The 24276-nt window shown below is 34.6% G+C and overlaps 4 protein-coding genes across 4 annotated transcripts; 1 reads left to right on the top strand and 3 right to left on the bottom strand.

Moving 5' to 3' along the window:
• Nucleotides 1-9: 9 nt before the first annotated feature.
• Nucleotides 10-5642, bottom strand: LOC107471657 (cyclin-SDS). The gene is made up of 8 exons (XM_052255744.1): nt 5141-5642; nt 4639-5048; nt 4291-4458; nt 2538-2704; nt 1728-1856; nt 1210-1387; nt 578-622; nt 10-388 (listed from the first exon to the last, which is right to left on the bottom strand). Exons 1-8 carry the CDS (start codon nt 5640-5642, stop codon nt 359-361), a joined length of 1629 nt encoding a protein of 542 aa, XP_052111704.1. The 3' UTR covers nt 10-358.
• A 925-nt stretch (nt 5643-6567) lies between these two features.
• Nucleotides 6568-9758, bottom strand: LOC107471960 (G-type lectin S-receptor-like serine/threonine-protein kinase At1g34300). The gene is made up of 3 exons (XM_052255306.1): nt 8840-9758; nt 7914-8558; nt 6568-7681 (listed from the first exon to the last, which is right to left on the bottom strand). Exons 1-3 carry the CDS (start codon nt 9517-9519, stop codon nt 6721-6723), a joined length of 2286 nt encoding a protein of 761 aa, XP_052111266.1. The 5' UTR covers nt 9520-9758; the 3' UTR covers nt 6568-6720.
• A 575-nt stretch (nt 9759-10333) lies between these two features.
• On the top strand, nt 10334-11239 carry LOC107471658 (transcription factor GTE11-like). Its single transcript, XM_016091149.1, has one exon. It carries the CDS (start codon nt 10334-10336, stop codon nt 11237-11239), a length of 906 nt encoding a protein of 301 aa, XP_015946635.1.
• Nucleotides 11240-17616: 6377 nt separating this feature from the next.
• Nucleotides 17617-21608, bottom strand: LOC107472017 (receptor protein kinase TMK1-like). Its single transcript, XM_016091590.3, has 2 exons — nt 19207-21608; nt 17617-18431 (listed from the first exon to the last, which is right to left on the bottom strand). Exons 1-2 carry the CDS (start codon nt 21446-21448, stop codon nt 17887-17889), a joined length of 2787 nt encoding a protein of 928 aa, XP_015947076.1. The 5' UTR covers nt 21449-21608; the 3' UTR covers nt 17617-17886.
• Nucleotides 21609-24276: the final 2668 nt, after the last annotated feature.

Here is a 24276-nt window from a genome sequence, read left to right on the forward strand (position 1 = left end):
AGTGGTTCATTGGTTCTATAATGCAAGGAGATAAACTTCTGTATAACTGTAATATATCTTTTAAGCCATCAATAGTTAGGAGCAGGGTATTCTCTCCCGTTGCTAGGTTTTCACAGCTTAAAAAAAATGTGTGTATGATTTGTCATTACACCTATTAGCACTTTTGAACAATCAATATAGTTACATGGGAAAAATAATGGAGTTCCCTTCCTCTCAGGTAGGGATACAAATGAATTTATTTAATACTGATTAAGAATCAACCCGGTATCTGAATGCCATTTTTCTTCAGATGGGTAGGGAACAATCGTAAAAAACTGAATTGTTCAGCAGATGTTGCTCCATGCCAGTTAGAATGTTGTCATAGATAGCGTATTAACCACTGTAGGCTCTGTAGAGAAGTGAAGATAACACTAAGTTTCTTGTTAAGGACATCAAGGAATACCAAAAAATCAACAATAGGAGAAATCAAATGTTAGTAAATGAAATTATTAATTTCAAACTGATTGCTGTCTGGGCTTAATTTCTTGCCATATGAAATTAAGTGACTAACAGAATATAACAAACCGGGTTACCATACCTGCATGCATTCGTGCAAATTCTCATCTTTTGATCTTACGTGGATCTGCAAAATCATAAGAATAATTACTTACATGACATTCTATTCACAATTTCTCTACTTGATGGCGGCTTCTATGGAAAACAATACAGCCAAAAGAAAAGATGAAACATTTAACTTTCACAAATAATAATAATAAATAAATAAATTTTGCGAGTTAACGATTTGGAAGTCAAAGGAGATAGGGAAATAAATTCAGATACACTCCTAGTCCTTCTCTTTCTTTCCAGAATTTTGACTCAACATACACCCTGAACTAAAATTATGAAAAGCAAAATATATATGATTCCGAATTCAACCAGCAAAACCAAATCAAATTGAAACGAAAATATAATGACAAAAAAAGTATAAAAACCAAATTACAAATTTATATAGATTGTAAAGACTATACTGTAAACCGCTAAAAGAAAAATGACCAAATAAAACAGGAATTCATGATAGCGTATCTGCCCTTAGCATATATGTATAAAATTAAACATGCCGTGTGGCATATACGATATAACGTTAAAAACTTAAAATTCATTCGGCGACTATATTGACGCATTAAAGATTCAAATAAAGAAAGCCTAGAGTTCTGTAGCAATAGTGATTACCCCTATGACTGTGTGGAAGGCATTTTGATCCACTTCGAGACAAGCCAGGATTACAATTGCTGCAGCAACTGTTGAGGGCCAGTAGCATAGCTGCTCCTCAGCTGATAGTACCAGAACTGCCAGCGACTTGACCCTCCTCTCCACAGCTGCATTAGCTTTAGCAGCTTTTAAGTAGAACCTGTAGAATTTAACAACCTTGGGTAAAATAACTATGATAAACGACCAAGTGGAACTCTAGTCTCTATTTCCTTCTGAAGTTGCTGGGAGTTACAATTTTTAAGACGGTGTAAGTTCTTAGGACCAATATTTGCAGCTTTATTGGTGAATAATGCACTAAAAGGAAACAGAAAAGAATTGGAGTTATAATTACATATGCATAATGTTTCACGGAAATTTTCTTCATTTTTGGCTTTGTTCAAACCCTGAAACTAATAATCTCCAAATTATTTTAACTTTTATACAAAATAGTATATAATACACCTGCTGTGATAATATAAAGAAAAAGTTATATGTTTTACCACAAGAAATTGTAGATGGTCGGAATGAAACACTGGAACTTAAGCACTTCCTGCACCACCCATTCCATAGCAACCACCTCGCATCTACTGTACACATTACTTCCAATATAAAAATTCTTTTGCTCCACTCTGTAATGTCCACACAAAGTTGAAGTTATCATTGTAGACTAGAAACGGAACAAAAGACTTCGCAGTTAAATGAACTCAAGGACAGGCTAGCCAAAAGGAAAAGAATAAAAAAAAAAGTAATTTGAGCAGGAGAAACTAATGGGTTGCAATCTGCTTGAAGAGGAGACACATCAATCACGACTAACCCTGCTGATGTAGCAGAGCCAAGCTACTGAGCTAGTGTCTGTTATCTATATCCGTTCCAATTTGAGCCAACTAATTAATCCAGTTTAGTTTCCATTAAATTTTTTGTGTGGAATACTATACTCATATCATGTAGTCATATATTACAAATAATTATTAGCTTGGTATAGAACAAAGTATGCAATCGAATATTTGATCTAGGACAAGAAAGAATTCCCGTATATTCTTCGATAATAGTACTATCATGACTAAATTATTCAAAATTATGACACAGTTCATGATTTGTGATAGTATTAATGCATACACTTAAAAATTATATTGAAAATTTATGTAGTTTTGCTCATGTAATTTAAAAAAGAAAATGTGACGAAAACTATTATACTGGATTAAATCCTGGTTCAATCACTTCACCTGCGTGCAGCTCAGAAACAGTCACAGAGACAAATTAACACGACTCGTGTCCCCAGAAAGAAAATAGAAAAGGACTCAATGATGAACCTGCTATATTGCTGGTTTTCTTCAATCCTCGTGGCTAACGTGAGGCAAGCGATCCCAACAATCTGAAGGTTTCTCTTGACTTTAAAATATCCTTTGCTTAAGAAACGGTCAAGGAGGCTGACTCCAAGAAACATCGTCTCTTGCCGAAGCTGTTTTCGATAAGATTGCTGCCCATTTATGGAAAATTTCTTAGTTAACGTATTTCAAACAAAATGAACCAGCAATTCAAAGCCCAACAACGTTTCCATAAAGCTATGCTTTTTGGTTTTTTTTTCTATCCATATAGAGTAAACTCTTTAGAGTGCCAAGTATGAAGAAAATTAAGTGTTCTCAATCTTCTCTAACACAACAATTCCAGTAACCACTTTTGTTCTCTCTCAATCTTCTCTAACAGAACAATTCTTTAACCCCATTATTCTTTTTTTTTTTGTGAGCCAAAAATTAATTACACAAAAAATATATTATTACATTTATAAAGTAATAAATAGTTAAATACCTAAAATACAAAAAGCACCAATAAATATTTAAAATGCATTCACGATAATAATAATAACAACGACAATCTTACATGTACACTAATAAATAACACATGTATTTATATATAAGTATACCTATTTTTGTAATAATAATAATAATAATATAATGAACATAATATTTTATATCTATTTTATATATATCCACAGACCATATAATAAGAAATGACTTTTGTAAAATTATTATTTTTCTAAATTAATATCTATACGGCTATACCAATATATTATCGAACTTGGTAATTTTCATAGAGGGATGACGCATGTTAAATGTAGTAACTCCATTCATAAATAATAACTGGTTACACTATTTTTCAATTATGTATCATTATTATATCATACAAATTAAAATATGTATGAACTTAAACTCAATAATAAAATGATATAATTAAATTATGGTGACGCCAAATTATAATTCATTTACAATTTTTTTTTTCAATGCGTTTTCAACTTTTTCAGTACTATTAATTCTTCTCTCTTTCTCTTCTTCTTGACCTAATAACGCCTTTGGGTCGATTACTAGCTAGCTAGAGTTTGACCGTTAAGGAAGTACGGTTGCTCCTGCTATATATACGGTTGATATTTCTACTTCAACAACCATATATAGCCATAGCTACAAGCTAAACGCAAAACTGTCTTAGGAGTTGGAAGAACCCAAACCGCCCACATGCATGCACGAATACGAGAAAAGTGGATGCATGCATTAAACCAGAATCTGACGTGTCACGAGACGATTGGATTATACTGATGCGGTTCTCCAATGCTCTTACCGTGCAGAATGTTCACTCTAACTGAATCAAGTTTAGAGTCTTCACCTTTCCATCGTGTTCTTTAATTTTTCGCAACCGAAAATACAGTGTAACAAAATAAAAAGCACGACAGAAACAAACAAACAAGAAGCAAATAATAAAAAAAGCATGAGCAGTTCTTAACTTCTTTTCAAAGGCAATTCATTAATTTGTTGAGGAAAAAATAGAAATAAAAACGATAACGTACAGAATTAAGAACATAATGATCATCACCAGGGAACTGTTTTTCAAATATATACTAAATTTAGTTGAATACTACATTATTAAACTATATATATCCAGGTGCTATATTTAGATTAACAAGACGAAGATGATAGCGTTCTATTTAATATAATTTACTTTTCAGATATGATGTTCAAAACTTCAAATAACATAAGTGTAATACCAAAAGCCAAAACAAAAAAAAAAACTAACCTCAACGATCCAGTGTACCATTTGAGAGCGTTGCTGAATCACGAGGTCCCCGAATTCAGTGGTAGAAAAATAGCTATCTGTATAATTCCACAGAAGAACTTGCTTCCTCTCCCTCTCTCTCAGCATCAGGTAGCTTTCTTCTTCGTCCAAATCATCGAACTTCACAAACTAAATTCAGAAAATCAAGACACAAGAAAAAATAAATAATTAAGAACTTCTCATATGACTAGAACAGAACAGAACATTAAAAAATATAATAACTGACGAGTTTGAGCTCTGAAGAAGCTGAAACACGCAAACATTTATTATTACTACCTTGGAATGAATAGGAACGACCTCATCTTTGACGCTGGAAGAATTATTGTTGAATGGAGAAGTTATAATTAGCGTGGTGAACTCGTTACGGAACTGAAGAAATAACGAGTGAGTTGGAGAAGGAGTTTCACCAACGGATCCCTGCGAGAATTGGCTTCCTGAATCAATGAATAGCGACGGAGTGTAATCAGAAAGCTCAAGTTCCGAACACTCAGGGAAGCTGAACATCTCTGAGCGAAGATCAGAGAGCACAGTTCCCTGACTCGGATAGTACTCTGACTCATCGTCTTCGTCATCTTCGTCTTCGTTGGAATATGAGAATCGCAATTGCTCCGTGCAATTGAGATCGGAGCTATTCGTACTTTGATTGATCTTCGATTTTGCTATCAAATCAACAGAGTTACTATCATCCTCGCGGTGGTTTCTCGAACCTTGAGAGAATTCTAATTCGACGTCGCACGAGCACCAGAGGAGCTAAACGAAACGACGTCGTGATTGTTCTTCGTTTCCGACGACGCTTTCAAATTTCGGTTACCGGACTTTGCATCCTCGCAAGTGATCTCAGATTTCGTGCATGCTTCGGAGAATTCATCGTTTCGTCTCTCCTTTTCGCTTCTGAACTTCAGAATCAAGCTCCTGCTCCGTTCGCGAACTCTGTCATTGGAGTCCACACACGAAGACTCCGACACTTCACTTTCATTTTGCTTCCCGAATCTTCGATTTCTCGATATTTCGCATTGCAATTTCTCGCTCGATTTGGAGCAACCTCCATTTCCGGCGAAAACAGCGGAAGCTCTGCTCGAGTTACACGAAGCTTCGCCGCCGGCAAAGTCGTCAGAGCAAGAATCAGAATCCATTGATTTTCCAGAGAAATGAGGATTTTCTCTGGAAGCATTGAATCTAGTGGAAACAATAACCACCGGTGAGATCTGGCACCGTCGCCGGCGAGGGAGGTTTGACCGAAGCTTCTTTCCAGTGATTTTTGGTGCTGGCTCAAGATTATGCTTACGCTTCGATCTTCTGAGTGTGGTTGTCATTGGTGTTTGGTTACTGAGAAAACGCAGAGAAACTGAAATTTGATTGTTAGTTGTTGACTGGAGAGGGAGAGTGAAGGAACGGTTATGGAAGTTCGTGGGAGAAAGGGATGAAAGAAAGTGAGAGTGAGTATTTATATGGTGCGGTCCTACATAATGCGTTTTCCGTGCACCACGTCCATACATGCCAAGTGACGTGACTGAATTAACACTTGTATTTACGATACCCTTTGAACAAAATCTATTTATTTAAACGAAGGCAGCAAGAATAAAACAAATGAAATCCAACAGCAAACACTATATATAGACAAAATAGATCAAATTACTTGAACACACAATTATTAATAAAATGGTATATTAATAGATATTTGCATTATTAATTTTTTTTATTTCTCATAGTATCTACAGCCCAATAGATCAATAATTAATCTGTCGGTAAATAAATTACTACATGCCCAACAAGAAATTCGAACTTCTTAATTAAAGAGAGATGCATGACTAATGTTGTTGCTAATGGATTGCACAGGAGGATTTGTTGTTATTGTTGGTTTGTACTTTTGTAGAGATGTATGACTAATTGATTGTGTACCAAACCACTTTTTAATCTTCATATTTTAATCTATTTAGCTCCACCATTGTAAGGGAGTGTTGACCATTTTTCACTCAAAGATTAAGAAAAGAAAAACAAAGACATGCTTAGATTTTCACTACATGTATATTTATTGTATATATATATGATTAACTAATCAAATTCTATAGTTGAAATAACTATTTAAGTATTGGATAAAAAGTTGTTGAACAGTTTATTTATTTAAAGCTAGATCTAAATTGTCATATTCCCGTGGGGAAAAAAGCATTATTATTAATTTATTATGCTTGCATAAAACATAAATAGCCATGCCCATGAAAGATGTAAAAAAGACAAACATTTGACGAGTTTTAGAAAATACAATCATTTAGGAAATAGATTATCTCCAGTTTTTTTAACATTTGAAGAGATGAAGTGTGAGAGAAAACAATAAAGGGTAAGAGATCACAATTGAAACCATCTAATTTTTTTTTATTTTTTTTTTCATCCTATCTACTCTTCCCCAAGGAAGAACACGGTGGGCTTCTTGGGATCAGTAATCTCCACAGTTCCTTCCAACATCTTAGCCACTTTCCCCATTGTAGGCCTCAACTCAGGCCTATCCTGAAGGCACCACATAGCAGTCTTCACCATCCTATTAACCATTTCAAAATGGGCCCTTGTATCATACATTTCCCTAATATGACCATCAAGAATGTCCTCAACCCTCATTTCCTTGAACATCTTATCGAAAGCCCAACCTGGAAAGTACCACTCATCACTTCTAACCATAGACTGAGGACTCTCAAAGTTTCTAACTCCACTCACAAGCTCCAACAACACCATTCCAAAACTATATACATCAGCCTTTGATGTTATTGGATCCGCAGTAATCCATTCAGGAGCCATGTATCCCGGAGTACCCCTCCTCTTGGACATTGTTACCATATCCTCTTTTTTCCTTAACTTAGCGAGTCCAAAATCCGATATCTTAGGACAAAAGTCATCGCCTAGAAGAATATTTTCGGGTTTGATGTCGCAATGTAGAACCCATTCCAAACACTCTTCATGCAAATATGCAATAGCTCTGGCTACACCAAGAGCAATTCTATACCTCATATTCCAATCTAAAATAGGCTTCTCTTGCTGTGTATTTGAGTCGCCTTTTCTAGAATTGTTCAACCTGAAGAGGTACTTGTCCAATGAGCCACCAGGGATGTACTCGTACACGAGAATTCTTTGTCCTTTCTCTGCACAGAATCCCCATAGTCGAACCAAATTGAGGTGGTGCATTCTGGCAATGATGGTCACCTCGGCCCAGAACTCCGCATCGCCACCTGAAACGTTTTTCAAGACCTTGACAGCGACAACGCGGTGGTCTGGCAACTCGCCTCTGTAAACCGCCCCAAATCCACCTCTTCCAATGAGGTTGGAAAAATCATTGGTTGCGGCCTTGAGCTCAGAGTAAGTGAACCTATTGTCCATTGATACAATAAATTAATATACAGCCATGGTAATATATTAAACAGTTAGAATTTGACTTATTTAACTTTGGTTAATAAGACAAATTCTCTCGCTATTTTTCGTTATTTTTTCTTTCACCAAATATTTTAGTACGTGAAAACTCAGGTTAAGTCGACTTCAAGTGAAATTGATAATTGAGAGCCATTAGATGAAAATTTAGTCAATGCAGTGAAAAAATATACCTTTTGGGGCCACCAGCAGGTAAGAGTTCAAGGCCTAAAGTAGTGGCCATGTCCCTGTATTTGATGTATCTCTTTAAGAAAGACCAGAAGAAAGCCACACCAGAAATAAGCTCTGCCGCAAATAGCGTGCAGATTATGATGATGTTCCTCGTGGTGGCGTTCGAGTCCTTCGGTGGCTGCGGCAGGCTTATCCTCACCGGACAACTCGTTTGCATAACCTCAGTCAGCCCAATGAAATTGGAGCTTTCTTCTGATTCTGATTCATCTACTTTGATGAACAACGCGGTCTCGGTGCCCGGTGACCAGTAACCGTATTGAAGCTCTTTACCGATTAACGGAACGCAGAAACCCGATCCGTCGTACTTGAATCCGAATCCCAAGCAGTTGGGGTTTGTTTTGCAGGTGGCTTCGCAGACAGAGAAATTCTGGGAGCCGCTTAACTGGTTCATGGTGCTGCCGTCGCCGGAGACGGTGTAGTTCACGTAATCGAGCCTGATGAAGCCGGTGTTCTTGGAGAGTGGTTTCTTCCGTGTGCAGCCACGATCGGGAACACCGTTGTTTGCGGTGAACCCGGTGGGGCAAAAACAAGAAGTGGTAGTCACGTTCAAATCATCGCTTGGTACGCAAATAGCATAAGAACCGCACCTATATTAAAAATAATCAATAAAAAAATATTTTTTATATCACAAAAATTTTTAAAAAATGTACACAAAATAATATAAACTGATACAAACATTATTTCCCTATCTATATGATGTATATGAGCTCTTTTTTTTGTGTCTAATTTTAATAAATTTTTTTTAAATAATTTACTTTTGACAATCATGTAACTAATTGTTTATTTGTGAGTATTTAAGGAGTACACATCACATATATTAATCAAAGTCAACTATTTGTGAATAGAGTCATAGAAAGTAGAAACGCACCTTCCTTTGACTCTGCACATTTCCCATATGGCTCTCCACACAACCTTCCACTGATTCTTCTCTTCAGGATAGAAGCTATAGATCTTTAGATTCCCATCGTCGTCGAGCACCAGTTTCCTAACGAACTTGAATCTCCCGTTGTTAGATACAAGCTCGGTTGAGTTGACGTCTTGATTGGGAAGGATAGTGTTGGTAGCGTCATCGAAGCTGTTCGAATCTCCGAATTTCAAGTTTCCGTCGTCGGTGAGAACGAGTTGGATCGTTGATGCGTTGTTCGATTGGGAAGAAGATGAGCGGTTAGGGTTAACAAATAATGGGAGACCGTTGAGGAGGATTTGATTATTGGTGGTGATTTGAAGCGAAGATTTGGAGGTGAGGTTCGTGGATGTGGCATTCCAAACGATAGGGTTTGAAGATTGGGGAACTTTGGCGAACGAAACGGAGAAGGTGAAGTGGTTTGGGGAATTTGGAAGGGGGAAGAAGCCAGCAGTGAAGTTTCTGTTTGGTGAGATAAGGAATTTGTTCTGAGTTGGAAGCCATGGAGAGTCTGAGCTGTTGAATGAAGAGAAGGTTACTCGTTGGTTTTGGCTTTGTGCAATTGAATGGTGAAGATTGAAGATGAAGATGAAATTGATGAAGAAGAAGAAGGAGGAGGAGAAGGTGGTTAGAGTTAGAGACATGGTGGTTGGTTTTGTTTTGTGGGTTTGTGAAGTTGTGAGATGGAAATCAATTATATCAATTCTCTAGTTTTTGATTGGTTGGATAATGAATTATTGAATGGCGGCTTTGTGTGTGTTTGTTTTTGTGTTGACTGTGGAAGGTTGACTTGCAAATTGCTGGTGTCACTGCTTTTATGGTCTTCTTCTTTCTTTCTTTCTTTTTTCTTCTATCACGGTATCACCCACTTGTATCTCATCTTTCCACACCTTAACCCATCATTTGTTCAAAGAAATGAAAGGGAAAAAAGTGTGTGTCAAGAAAATGGAGAAGAAAATTGGTTTGGTTGACAAGGAAAATGGAGAGAAAGAAAAAATGTATATACTATATAGATCTCAGATTTAAAATTTTCTCACCTCAATTATTGAACTGAGAGTGGGACGAATGCATCAAAGTAAATTATAATTATATCCTTTATTAAAAGACAAAATTTTCACATAAAAAAAGGTCAATATTTTTTATTAAATACTTTCACTTTCGTTCATGACAACAATAAAAAATAATCCATAAATTTAATTTATATAAATTCAATTATAACTTTAGTCTTTATCTTATTTTTATCTTTATCTTATCTTTATTTACTTTTATCTTTCATAACCCAATGCTATATATATATTTAGTTTTACATTCATATTTCAATACAATTCAATCAATCAATCAACAATTAATAAAAAATTTTCATCTTTTCTTTTCTTTTCCTATTCTTTCACAATTTTATTAAAGAAGAAGAAAAAGAACGTGTAGCAAGAGAATTGCGTTGTGAACAACTTCTTAAAAATGAGTGACATTGAAGCAGTTGCATCCCTCAAGAGAGGAGAAGAGGGTATAGAGTGCCGAAAGGAAAAGAAGCAGAAGATGAGGAGGACCATGGATTTAAAAGCATCTCGCCAATGTTCTACCATTCTCAATGTTTTGTCCTCTCACAAACATGGATGGCTTTTCAATCAGCCAGTGGATCCTATTTTGCTCCAAATCCCTGATTATTTTGATATCATAACACATCCCATGGATTTAGGTACAATTAAATACAAGCTCGAGTCAAATAGCTATCCTTTCATGGAGGATTTTGTGGCTGATCTCAGATTGACCTTCTGTAACTCCATGATATACTATGCCCGTGGTGATGAAGTTTATAAAATTGCAATGGAGCTCAGCCAAATATTTGAGGGTAAATGGGAAGAGTTTGAGAGAAGTTTGAAGTGTGAACAAGATCCTGAAAAAAGTATGAATCAAGAAAATGATACCTTGTCCAACAAACCACCTCAAAGACTTGCAAGAATTTGTTACACACCAACTTTTATGGCTACGTTCAAAGTGATTCCAAGAGACATACACAAAGAATCAAGAGGACATGTACACAAATCTGGTGCTAATAAATTGGAAAGACGAGGCCATCGCAACTCACATTTGCAAAAGAAATCTGATGCTGATTTTGTTGAGAGAGCTAGGATTGAGGCCCAAACTAAAGCTGCTGAGAAAGAACATAAGAGACAGGAAAATATAGAAAGAGAAGTTGTCATTGGATTAGAAAATATTAAGATAACTGCTGATGAGAAAGATAAAAGCCTAAAGGAACTTGAAATACTATCTTCTCAATCCCCAGGCAGTAAAATTACACCGAGATTGGACCAGCTTAGTTTATTTGACAAAGATTATAATAATATGCAGATGACCACATTTTGAATGTAAGAAAGAGATGATCCTTAGTTGAAGTACTTTTTAACCATTTTATTTATTTGTATATTTTTTTTATAGTTTAAATTTGAAGATTGGTGGATTTGTATGTCTATAGATATGAGTAAAGCATATGCAAGTTCTCATATGTGACTTGCATCTAAATGCATCTTAATCAAATGACTACTTTTCTTTCCTTCTTTTTGGATACCTCAATTTTTTATTTGGTAGAATACACAAATTCAATTATAATTTTAGTCTTTATCTTTATCTTTATCTTATCTTTATTTGCTTTTATCTTTCATAGGCCAGTGCTCTATATATATTTAGTTTTACCTTCATAATTCAATACAATTCAATCAATCAATCAACAATCAATAAAAATTTCTTCATCTTTTTTTCTTTTTCTATTCGCTCAAAATTTTATTATGGTATCAGAGCCTTAGTATCCAGGATACATAAGCTATCATCTTTTCGGTGAGAAATCACCTTACTTCTTTTTCAATCTCCTCTTACGATGAATAATCAATCTTTTAATTTAGCTCAGAATCCAACCAATCTCTATTACATTCATCCAAGTAAAAATTCAATATCACTCTTGGTTACACCTATTCTAACAAGAAACAACTATCATTCATGGAGTAGTCACTATAGCATGTCTGCACCTTCTTCCGGCAGTTTCATCTGTACTCTTTCGGGAGTTTTGTCTGCATTCTGTTTCAGCAGTCATGTCTGCATTTTGTTTCAACAGTTCAATCTGCATCTATTTTAGCAGTTTCATCTGCACTCTTGTTGCGCTCCACGAGTCCTCTTTTATTGCGCTCTATGCGCCCTTTGAAAACCAATCTTATTGCGCCATACACACCCTCTAAAGATCAATCTCATTGTGCTCTACGCGCATATTTTTTATTTCTTCTTTTTTTATTAAAGACCGCTGCTCAAACAAAGCATCTCCTTTTATATTTTTGCCGTTTGTAGCTGTAGCTCCGCCGCACGCATTTTTCTCTGCGTCACCACGTCAGATGGGTCTTCCTCAACAATTTTATCGGAACTTATTCAGGCTGGTGAATGGAAGATGTCAATAATCTTGCCCTTAGCCACCAAAAATGTCCAATTTCATACACTCATCCCAACATTGCCAAACACGCATTCTCAAAAATAAGATTCAGTTAGTCTTTCAGTTGAACCCTCACCTATACCCATTGACCCAACTCCATCTAATTCTTTCTTTTCTCCAACAACCTCTCTTTCTTCCTCACTGTCGTTTCCTAACCAAGTTGAACACATGACCACCGAATCTCTTTCAACACATACACACATCTCTCCTTCTACACTAGACACTAGTCCACCATCACGTCCTCATCCCCTATCACCCTCTTCACCACCTGAGCAACCCCATCCTCGTCATTCCGACCGGCCTCACCGACCCCAGCATATCTCTCTGATTACTTGTGTAATTTCTCTCTCATCTCTACAAATCAATCTCCCTCAAAGTGTAAGTATCCTTTATCTTCAGTCATATCTTTTTCTTCTCTTTCATCTTCACATAAAAAGTTTCTTTTATCTCTACATTTTGACGTTGAGACAAAGTCTTTTAAAGACGCCAATCAACGCTCTAATTAGCGTAGTGCTATGAAAGATGAGTTGGATGCTCTTGAGTTGAACAAAACTGTGCGTCTTGTTGATTGCCCTGCAGGGGTTAAGCTGGTTGGCTGTAAATGGGTCTATCGCATCAAACGCAAACCTGATGGTTCAGTTGATCGATATAAAGCACGCCTTGTGGCTAAAGGGTTCACTCAAACTGAAGGTGTTAATTTCTTGAAAACTTTCTCCCCTGTTGTCAAGCCTGGCACCATTAGATTAGTTTTGGCATTGACCTCTACGAAGCATTGTCCCATACATCAGTTGGATATGAATAATGCTTTCTTACATATGGATCTTTCTGAGGATGTTTATATGACTTTGCCACCCGGATTTACATCCCCTCAACCGAATCAATGCTGTAAACTGCTAAAGTTACTGTATGGTTTGCGACAATCTAGTCATATGTTGTATGACAAACTTTTTCATCTTTTGCTATCTCATGGATATCAGCAGACCTCATCTGATTATAGTCTATTTATTAAATTCATTGGTGATCAATTTTCTATTCTTTTAGTCTATGTTGATGACATTGTTCACACTGAAAATTCTATTTCTGAACTTGCTGCCATTAAGTCTATTTTGCACCAACACTTTCGAATTAAAGACTTGGGCCCATTAAAATATTTTTTGGGTATTGAGGTTGTTCAATCAGTGAAAGGAATTTGCTTATCTCAGAGAAAATATTGTCTTGATCTTTTGGAGAATTCTGGTTTATTAGGTGCTAAACCTACCTCTGTTTTAATAGATAGTACCACAAGACTATATCAAGACAAAAGTCTCCTGCTATCTGACCCTTTTGTATATCGCGGTTTGGTTGGCCGTCTTATATATCTCACCACTACTCGACCAGACATCATGTATGCCACTCAACAATTAAGTCAATTAATGGCATCTCCTACTGAATCTCATCTTCAAGCTGCCAAGCATGTGTTACGATATCTGAAAATTAGAAATTTAACTTCTCGACTTCAGTGACTCTGATTGGGCCGGATGTCCTAACACTCGGCGATCTTTAGCAGGTTATTGTTTCTTCTTAGGCAGTTCTTTAGTCTCTTGAAAGACCAAGAAACAAACCACCATTGCCCGCTCATCCACGGAACCAGAATATCGTGCACTTGCGAACATAACTTGTGAACTTCAATGGATGCTAAATGTGTTATAATTTTTACGCATCTCTCCTATCCGCCCACCAGTTTTATATTGTGATAATTAGAGTGCTCTTCATATTGCTACTAACCCAATTTTTCATGAACGGACTAAACATTTAGAAGTTGATTGTCACTTGGTTCGACAAAAAGCTCAAGATGGAGTGATAAAACTTCTCCCAATTTCTTCTTATGTGCAACTAGTTGACATCTTCACTAAGCCTTTGTCTTCTAGACCCTTTCATCTTAATCTGAATAAGCTTAGTGTTCTTGATATCTTTCATCCTCTAGCTTGCGGGGGCGTATTAAACCACTCTTCCACTTTAGTCCATGACAACAATAAACACGTCTCACGACCCACAAATTCAGCCCAAAATAATACACAAATTCAATTGTAATTTTAGTCTTTATCTTATCTTTATCTTTATCTTGTCTTTATTGCCCTATTTAGTTTTACCTTCATAATTCAATACAATTCAATCAATCAATTAACAATCAATAAAATTCTTTTCATATTTTCTTTTCCTTTTCTATTCTTTCACAATTTTATTATTTTTTAAAATAAAAATGTTGATAAAATAATAAAGTGAAATAGTATGACATATGTTTTGTAAAATTTATAAAAGTAATTAAGTAATAGTGATTAACCCTCTTTATCATTTTATTAAATTTTTTATTTCATAGGATCAAAATTCAAAAAAATAATTCATATATAAATATATCATAAATTATATTTATATTTAATTAATTATTATTTTAATAATTTATATTACATTTTGTTTTGATTATTAAACTTAAATTTAGTAAAATTATTTCATTAAATTCCTTTTTATTTTTATTTAAAATAATTAAAGAAAGTATGTTTATATATATTATCATAACATGGATATATATGACATTCCAAACTTTTTCTATTTATTTTATTTGATATTTAAATATATGTTTAGTACTTTTTTTATTTTTTCTTCAAACAAACATATAAAAAAGAAATTTTTTAAAAATATTTTTTTTCTTTTTATTTTCTTTAATTTCTTTCTTTTTTCGTTCTTTTCATTTTCTTCTTTCAACCAAACAAAGCATTAAATTTAATAATGAATTTATTTTTTATAACCAAGCAAAGGATTAAATTTCTTTTCGTTTCTATAAGCTACCTGCATGCTATAAAGTTTTTTTTTTCCCTTATATATAATGAAGTTGATTAAAATCATACCTATTATATGTCAAGTGATAAAAATTTAGAAGGGAACTCAAATTTAAACAATCCTTTTTGAGAGACTTAATGCTCCTTTTACAATTTCTACATCTCAAGCCGATTAGTTATGCTAGATTTGTGAAAAGGTGAATTTCATTAAAGAAATGAAAATTAATTAAATAAATTATTGCCCATTAAAAATTCTAAAAAATATATAATTAATTATTGTAAAAATATTCCTTTTATTCTTGAAAGTATTGTCAATTTTGATTTTTGTAATGAGTCTTCTACCAAAGATTTTCTATATTCCTCAATTTTTAGAACCCCCCACGAAACAGAAATGGTTTTTAGAAAAAAATCACGAAATATTATTTAAAACATTATTTACATAAAAAAATAAAAATAGACTGATTTTTTTTGCCTTGAAAAATACATACGTTGGGAATGAAAATCTCTTATTCTTATAGGCCGTGTTATTTGGTCACATTAAGTTACTACTAATAACGACCAAGACTATTGACCAAAAAACAAGACTATTGAATGTAATCATACACTATCCCTTTCAAAGTCGAATGTCTAATTTTGAATTTAGATTTTTTATTCATTAATGTGTAGTTATATAATTTTGTTTTATTCTAGTTGACAAAGTTTATAACTAAAACTTTAGGTGTACAAGCACCAATATAAATTATTACTAGAGAATGTTTTGTCATCTTTATTTATTTCGTTAAAGTTTTGCATAGTTTTTTGGTAAAAATAAATAGGATTAGATTGGTTATTTACTCAAAAACCTTTTTTTAAACAAGCTTTTACAAATGAAGGTGTGTTATTGTTAAACTTAAACTTAAACCATTTTTTTTTTGTTCATTTTCCTATTTTGTTAAACTTAAACCAGTTTTGGAGAACTGAATATTCAGTTGACACATTTGGTTTTGGTCCAAGCTATTCATTGGGGATGGTGTTGTGATAAGAATGAATTGAATGTCATTTATAAAGTTGGGCGGTTTATATTTTCTATACTGAAGGAATAATTTTTTAAGATAAGATTAAAATTAATGAAAGTTGAAATCAAAAGCTTGTCACCTATATAAATAGTAGAAGCAACCATTGAAACAACACACAACAATAATAATCAATATTCAATAATAATATTTTTTCTCTCTTTACTCTTCTCTCTCTTTACATACTAGTTATATTAGTAATACTAGTTATACTAGAATTATATATATATATCACTTTTATTATATCAAAATAATTATATTAGTGAACAATAATATTAGAATTTTATATTTTTTTATTTTTTTATTTTACAACAGATGAGATATTTTAGGGATTTATTTTATTAGGGTGATAGAAAAAATTTTCTCTTCATTTTTCTTATATATAAAATTAAATCCGTTGGCATGCTTGACAGCTTGAGTAGTTATTCTATTATTTCTTAAAGTTAGGTGATATATCTTTCTCTTAATACGTAAGACAGAGGTATATATAATTTGTATATATCCTATAACTATATATACCCTTTAGTATATATACTTATAAATTAAATAATAATTATATACTCACGTTTTCATTTTATCAATTTCTTTAATTTAGGAGATACTTTTGCCTAAATAAAAAGCTAGTCTACATTATTGATACCTTTCACTCAATATATTAACATTTACGTTCTTATAACAAGGGAGTTAATTTTATTTTCAAAAAAGTATGTGGTATGAGATAATATAAGAAAAACATTAGTATATAAGGTGTTTTATTCTTTATATTATAATAGTTTTTTTTAAGGTCGATGTGATATATCTGTTTATTTGATATTTTTGTATTGTCTTGATGTCGTAGTCAGAAAATGAGACTTATATACTTTTATTTTATATCTTAGAATTAGAATCAAATTAGCATTACTCTAATTTTTTTATTTTTTTAAGGAATTGAAATTGTCTCTAATCCTAGATAATACTATATTCTTTTATTTGGACTGACTTATATAATATTGTTTGAGCGCCAGCATGCTTTAGTTGGATTGTCACTATTGTAGGTTTATAGTATTTTGTGATATCACTTGGTGAGAAAAAACATTTATAGAATGCTAAGAATGCTATCTTGATAAAAAAAATTTCTCTCATTTTTTGTTCATACATTGTCAAATAGCAAAGTGAATGCGCAGCGAATCCACTGAGATTCGCTTGAAAGCAAACAGAATAACAACAAACATTAAAAAGGAGAAAAAGACAAGACAGAATATCAAAAAGTTGGAGCTGCATAGTTTGAGTTCTTTGTTCTTCAGGAACAATGGATTTCAAACTTTTAAAATATCAATTAAGAGCATGTTCTGTTCATAAAAGTAAAAATAAATAGGAAAAGATTTATGAACAAAATATCTGCAAAAGCAACAAACCCACTTATAAATAATAGAGAAAGATGGTGGAAAATAATATCATAATCATGATCATCTAAATTCTTCAAGAGTGCGACCCAGTTTAAACCTAAGTCTTCTATATCTGTACTGTATCTTTTTATGATATATCATAGCAGAATCTTATAAAATACATGGAAACTTGGAAAAATAACACAGAAGGGACTTGAAAAATTTGGATCCTGAAAAAAAGTAATGTAAAGAACAGCAAAGAACAGAGTGATGTGTACATGTATGTGTATGTATGTGAATATGTCGATCTTTATCGTCCATCGTAAGATGTAAAGGTTTCTGCAAATCCAACAGGGCGATTAGGAATGCTTGATTGTGTATTGTCTCGGCTGGTAAGCATTGATGTAGATGAAGATGAAGATGAGATATCTATGGTGCTTGTTCCTTCATAGGCCTGCCACTTGCTCAATGCTTCTGGCAAACTCTCGTCGAAGTTTATGGCAAACGTGTCTTCGCCCCTTGGTTCCGTGGGCTTCCACACCTCAACAAGAGGCGCTAACACGTTCACCACATGGCCCATATCCGGCCGCTGATACGGCTCCCTTGCGCAGCAGTGGCCAGCCAAGTCTGAAACAGTGATAACACTGGCTAAGGTTTCTTCATCCACAGTATCAATTGCTGGGTCGATGGCCTTCCGAAACGAATCTTTGTTCAGCAGCATCCTCCGGAACCATGTAACAAGGTGGATGTTCTCTTCCTGCTGGCTGTTATCTATAGCTTTCCTTCCAGTTATCATCTCCATAAGAACCACCCCAAAGCTATATACATCAACCTTTGTTGTAACTCGTCCGGTTACTGCAAATCAAAACCATTATTAAGTTGAACCAGTGCATGTAGATCACATATTTATTTTTTCTTTTTTTTTTCTTTCTTGGATTGTCCCTCAATTATTCTTCTTGTATCTTGTGCAGTGTTATTTACTTGTTCCAACTTTCAAAGCATGCATCTCTCTTTTCTGATAGATGCATGCTTTGGAAATTGGAACAAGTAAATAACATTCCACAAGATACAAGAAGAATAATTGAGGGACAATTCAAGAAAGACAAAAAAGAAAAAGAAAAATAAATATGTGGTCTACATGCACTGGTTTATTATGGCAATACTTAACTACATGTCATAAGAAATTATAGATGGAATTCAATTATTTTTTATGAGAAATGCTAGGAGCATCCTAGGACCAAAACTTCTTTCTAATCAATCAACAAAGACTGAATGGCATTTGGAAACATGCTGAAAAAAATCCAAATGTCTAGAAGGCAATTTTTATTTGCATGGTAAACTTAATATAAAAGCTATCATATTTATTTCTCAATAAAGTTTCTTCAAGATTAAATTTGTGGAACAGAGTAAAGTTAGTATACTGCTTAGACAGATGCAATCATATTTTTCTTTTTCTCAGCATAAGAGTTGGCAGCATTTGGTTTCTTCATTTCTTTGTGGAGCCTATTTTGATCATCTAGCCAGTGGTAAATAATATATTTTCAAACATCCAGATCAAATGATACACAAGCATAACGAATTCTGGTTATAACAAAAAGAAAAGGAAATAGGCAACAATTTAAGTGTGTACCAGCATACTCCGGAGCTAGGTACCCAAAAGTTCCGGCAAGTCTAGTCTCGAACGATGTCTGTCCTTCAGGGGCAAGCCGGACCAATCCAAAATCCGAAACTTTAGCTCGCAAATCATGCCCAAGCAAGATGTTTGATGGCTTCAAATCCCTATGGATGAAGATCTGTTGTGCCAAATTATGAAGGTATTCAACACCTCTAGCAACATCCAAAGCTATAATAAGCCTTTGCTTCCACTCCAAAGGCTTTATCCCTTCATCCTTCCAATCAAACAAATGCCTGCTAAGCGGCCCCTGAGGCATGTATTCATAGACAAGAAGCCCCTCATGTCCGTCCAAGCAATGGCCAATGAGTTCTACCAAATGCCTGTGTCTAACCTTAGTAAGCACCGCAATTTCTGAATTGAATTCGGTTAGCCCCTTCTCTCCCTCACCCACCACTCCAGACTCCATTCTCTTCACCGCTATCTGGGTTCCATCAGGTAACTCCCCTTTGTACACAGTGCCAAAACCACCTTTCCCCAATATATTCTCTTGGCTAAAATTGTTCGTCACTTGTCTCAAGACTTGAATGGAGATTACAAAATTGCTTGCTTCCACATGATGAACATCACTTTTTGGACTACTGGCAGAAGCCGAAGCAGCAGCAGCAGCAGCAGTAGCATCCGCAACACTTATCTTCAGAGCATCTCCTTCTCCGGAACGGCGAGGATGTACGACGATAGCATTTGGTGGTTGAGCTTTACCACCACCCTTATTCTTCCCACAATACTTATACAGCAATATCCCAGCAACAAGTAAAACAAGAATCCCCACCACAACACCAACAATGACTCCAGTATGACCACTTACACCTCCCGAAGAACTACCACCTCCTCCACTAGGCTTATCCTTTCCAATATCAGGATTCCCACTGGTGTTAACCTTCACGCCTTCGCGAAACTTCGGAACCTTTCCATACAATTGGTTATTGGAGACATCCAGCACCATCAAATTAGGCATAGTGGTAAGTTCCTCAGGTATGGTACCAGTGAGACGGTTATTATTAAGAAGCAACCTTGTCACATTAGTAAGCTTGGCAAAACTAGGAGATATAGTCCCAGAGAAGCCCTTGTTTTGAAAATTTATCCCCCTAACAATTCCACCGTCACAATCAATCCCCATCCAGCCATTACCACCACAAGGATCATTGCCACTCCAACTCTCAGCAAGCATTAGAGGATAACCCAAAGGCTCAACCACTTTCAGCAAAATATCAACAATTTCACTACACTTCCCACCTATCACGTTGGTGCAGAACTGATTCCCCTGATTAATGACATCATCAACCCTAACCCCGTCCCTAAACTTGGGAGGAGGACCTTGAAGACGATTATTAGTCAAATTAACTACCTTAAGCGATGGAAGATTAACAAGAGATTCCGGTACTACACCTGTTAGCTTATTATCCCTCAAACTCACATCATAAAGAGAATCATGGTTCGAAAAATCAGGTATAGGACCAGTGAAATTGTTTCCATGAACCCAAATTTGCCTAAGCGAAGTCATATTCTGTAAAACTGAAAGAGTTCCGCTGAGTTTGTTGTTACCTGGAAGAACATTCACCCACAGATGCTGTATTCCGCTTCCGGAAAACGAATCAGGCAAACCGCCATCGAAGTTGTTAAAACTCAAAGAAAGATTCTGCAAACTGCCGAACGGACCAGTGCTCCCGAAGAATTCAGGAATCTTGCCGGAAAAGTTGGCGCCGATCGCGGAGAAGCTCGTCAACGAAACACAGTCTTTGAGACTTTCTGGAACTTTCCACTGCGAGAAAGAATTAGCACCGATGCTAACAACTTGCAAGCTACTCATGCCTTCAAAGAAATCTTCAGGGAACGACGTGAATCCGTTGTTGTTGATATTCAGCGTCTGCAGGGTGGTGGCCAAGTGAGGAAATGCACCGGTGAAGTTGTTTGCTCTGCAGTCGAAATGCTGAAGCTGACCGAGCTGCCCGAGATCCTTGGGCAGAGTGCCCGCCAGGTTGAGGTTTGGGATTTGTATGGCGGTTACTCTCCCCGGACCGTTATCGCAACGTACGTTACTCCAACTGCACACGTCAGCACTCGTCCAGTTCAGACCGGGTGACGTTATCGAACCCCTCAGAGCCTTCATGACAGCCGCGTCGTCTGACATAGAAAACGGCATCAATGATAAAACAAGAACTACACCTACAAGAACCACGAACCGCTCATCCGAACCCATTGAAACAGGTGAGAAAAATAACGAATCCAAAAGAGAAAGAGAAAGAGAAAGAGAAAGAAAAGAAGATTGATTTTGATGAGTGATCAGTATGGCATTGGAGTTGATACTTGATAAGGATTATGATTTTATGATTTATGATTTATGAATTATGATTATGATTATTCCACTGCCGCCCAGAAAAGGAAAGAAAAGAAAGGGGAATTACTTTTCCTTTATTTATTTTTTTTTAAAGGAGGGAATAAAATAGAAATGAATGTAATAAGATTCGGTATCTGAGTGGGAAAAGAAAGGAATCTGACGCGGCGATGAAAGAGGAAGAAAAAGAGAAGACGCGGAGTGAGTGTAATGAGGAGGAGACTGGGCGAAGAGAAGGAAGGGAAACTCGAAAAAACTGAACGACGTTTTGGAAGGGGGGAAATGGGTTTAGCATGGGTGTGGGGCCTACTTTGTTTAATTAACGGCTTACAATGAATCATGCACTGTTGCGCGTAACTTCTTTTCAGTTACACTAACGTACCCTAACTAACTCTGTTGAGGCCGTTACAAAATATAACTAGTTTCATTTTAATCCTATACTCCTACTATTTTACTAATGCCTATCAACAATTACGTATATCAGATGAGGGAAAAAAAATAAATGAATATTTGTAGAATATTTTCTGTTTTTTAATTATATGTAGAATATTGAAACAGATTTTTTTTTTACAATTAATTTTGGATTTAAAATAGCTGGCATATAGTTTTATTATATAGAAAAATGATGTATTCTTGTAATAAATATAATCATCTTAGATATCTTGTCAATTATTAAACGAAAAATCATTCTAGGACAACACTAATATTTTCTTTCTTCTAATTAAAATGTTCAAAAGAACAACTATGATAACTTTTAAGATAAAATTATATTTGTCAATTTAGACAATAAAAATAGCTACTGGTTGGAGTGTGGTAAGTGGTAACTAATAAGTAATAAGTGTGAGTAAGTGAGGGGTTTTTATTGGGTGATCTGTGTGGGTGATGTGTGAGTTGGAAATTTTTATTAGCGGTTATGGAATTGGTGCCAACTATCAGTGAACACTGAACAACTGTTCTTTACTTCTTTTTACCCTATTTTATTACGTGCATCATCAATTTATGCTGAGGTATAAATTTACATTGACTTTGACAGATATTCTCCAGTCTAAATTTTGGTATAATTGGTGAAAACAATGACTAATTTTTCGTTTATAAATAATCTACTATGTATACTTTTCCTTTTTTGTTGACTAAGATTTACTATGTATAATTGAATATAGGAAAGACTTGATATACAATATTTCAAATATATACATATTATTGACTATGTTTATACTTATTAATCTATTATCTAATGAGAAGATAAGAAAGAGTTAGTACACTCCCAGGCATACAGAAAATTACAGCGGTTTATTTTGATGATAATAACAGTTTTAAATTAAAATCGTCTTAAAACACTATCAGAAACACGAAAATTTATCATGAGAAAATACCTAAGAATGAGAAACAGTAGTGACAAATTTCCATAATCGTGATAATCACGTGCAATGTCTTGTATCTCCGTAGTCAAATTATGCGGAGATTTCTCACATTTTTATTTGTCTTAGCCAACTGGAGCTGCACGCTCTCGATTGCCACAGATCGAATGTTCACAGTGGCGAAATCAAACTATCTCTATTTTTAAATTTTGCGTTTCCCTTTCAAAAATTTTATATGCAGCTTCTACTTTTCTCATATTTAAACTAATAATAAATTTATTTTTTTAGGGTACAGGCTTATCCAATTTGTCAATTGTTGGTTTTTTCTTTCTCCTTTACAGTGCTGCCATCTTCAATTAATAAGGTATGCATTAGTTGAAATAGTATAAAAATAATACATGCTTATAACTCTAACTAATTGAGAATGAATGTTAAAAGTATAAAATTCATGTGAATTAAACACTGAAACAGTATAAAATTTATGATAAAAAAGAGTACATTTTTTATTTGTATTCTTTCCGTCAAGATGTAGTTACAGTGCCTAATTTACAATATACATTAGTTTCCCTAAATTTTATTTTTCTATTTTTTAGTATCTTTATATTAATTTAGTTAAAAAAAATATGCAACATAAATTAACGTAGGTTTATTTTTGAAACAGTTACAAAATTTTAATATTTTCTTTCTCCGGCAATTCTTTTTGTTTTTAAATCCAACGAGCCAAAATTTATAATCCTAATTGTTAAAAAAAATCCGACCTGACTAATTTTGTCACGGATAAAGTGTGGCAGAAACAATTATTTCGTTATGCATCCTTTTATTTTGTCACGGAAAAAAGTGTGTCTAAACGTGCCAGAATTGTGATTAACAAAATGTATCTACGGGTGTTAAGACTGTGGCTAATGGAGTAAAAAGCATGGCTAATTAAAAATGCGTCGTCCTCTTTAGCCACAGATGTTCATTTGTTGCCAAAGCATAATTGGCACAGTTTTTTAGAGTTTAGCCACAGATTTTTCCATGGCTAAATCCCTTGTTTTTGGTAGTGAAATCACATTTTAACAGTAGATTAACCAACATAGTTTGTTGTGTAGAGATTCAGTTTTACGGTAGTTTTTAAAAACTGTTAGTATAATCGCTACTAATACAATATATTATGTCAGATAATTAGGTATTGATTTGAATCTGCCATAACATGACCAGACAGAATTAGTCTCATGTTTTTCGACGAACAAAACTGCTGCAATTTGAAATAATTAATTTTTTAATAATAAAATCGAGGCGGTCACTAACTGCCACAATTAAATAGCATAGTTTTTAAACTTATTTTCGACGGTT

Source organism: Arachis duranensis, chromosome 10, assembly GCF_000817695.3.
Source record: "Arachis duranensis cultivar V14167 chromosome 10, aradu.V14167.gnm2.J7QH, whole genome shotgun sequence".
Lineage (NCBI taxonomy): Eukaryota > Viridiplantae > Streptophyta > Magnoliopsida > Fabales > Fabaceae > Arachis > Arachis duranensis.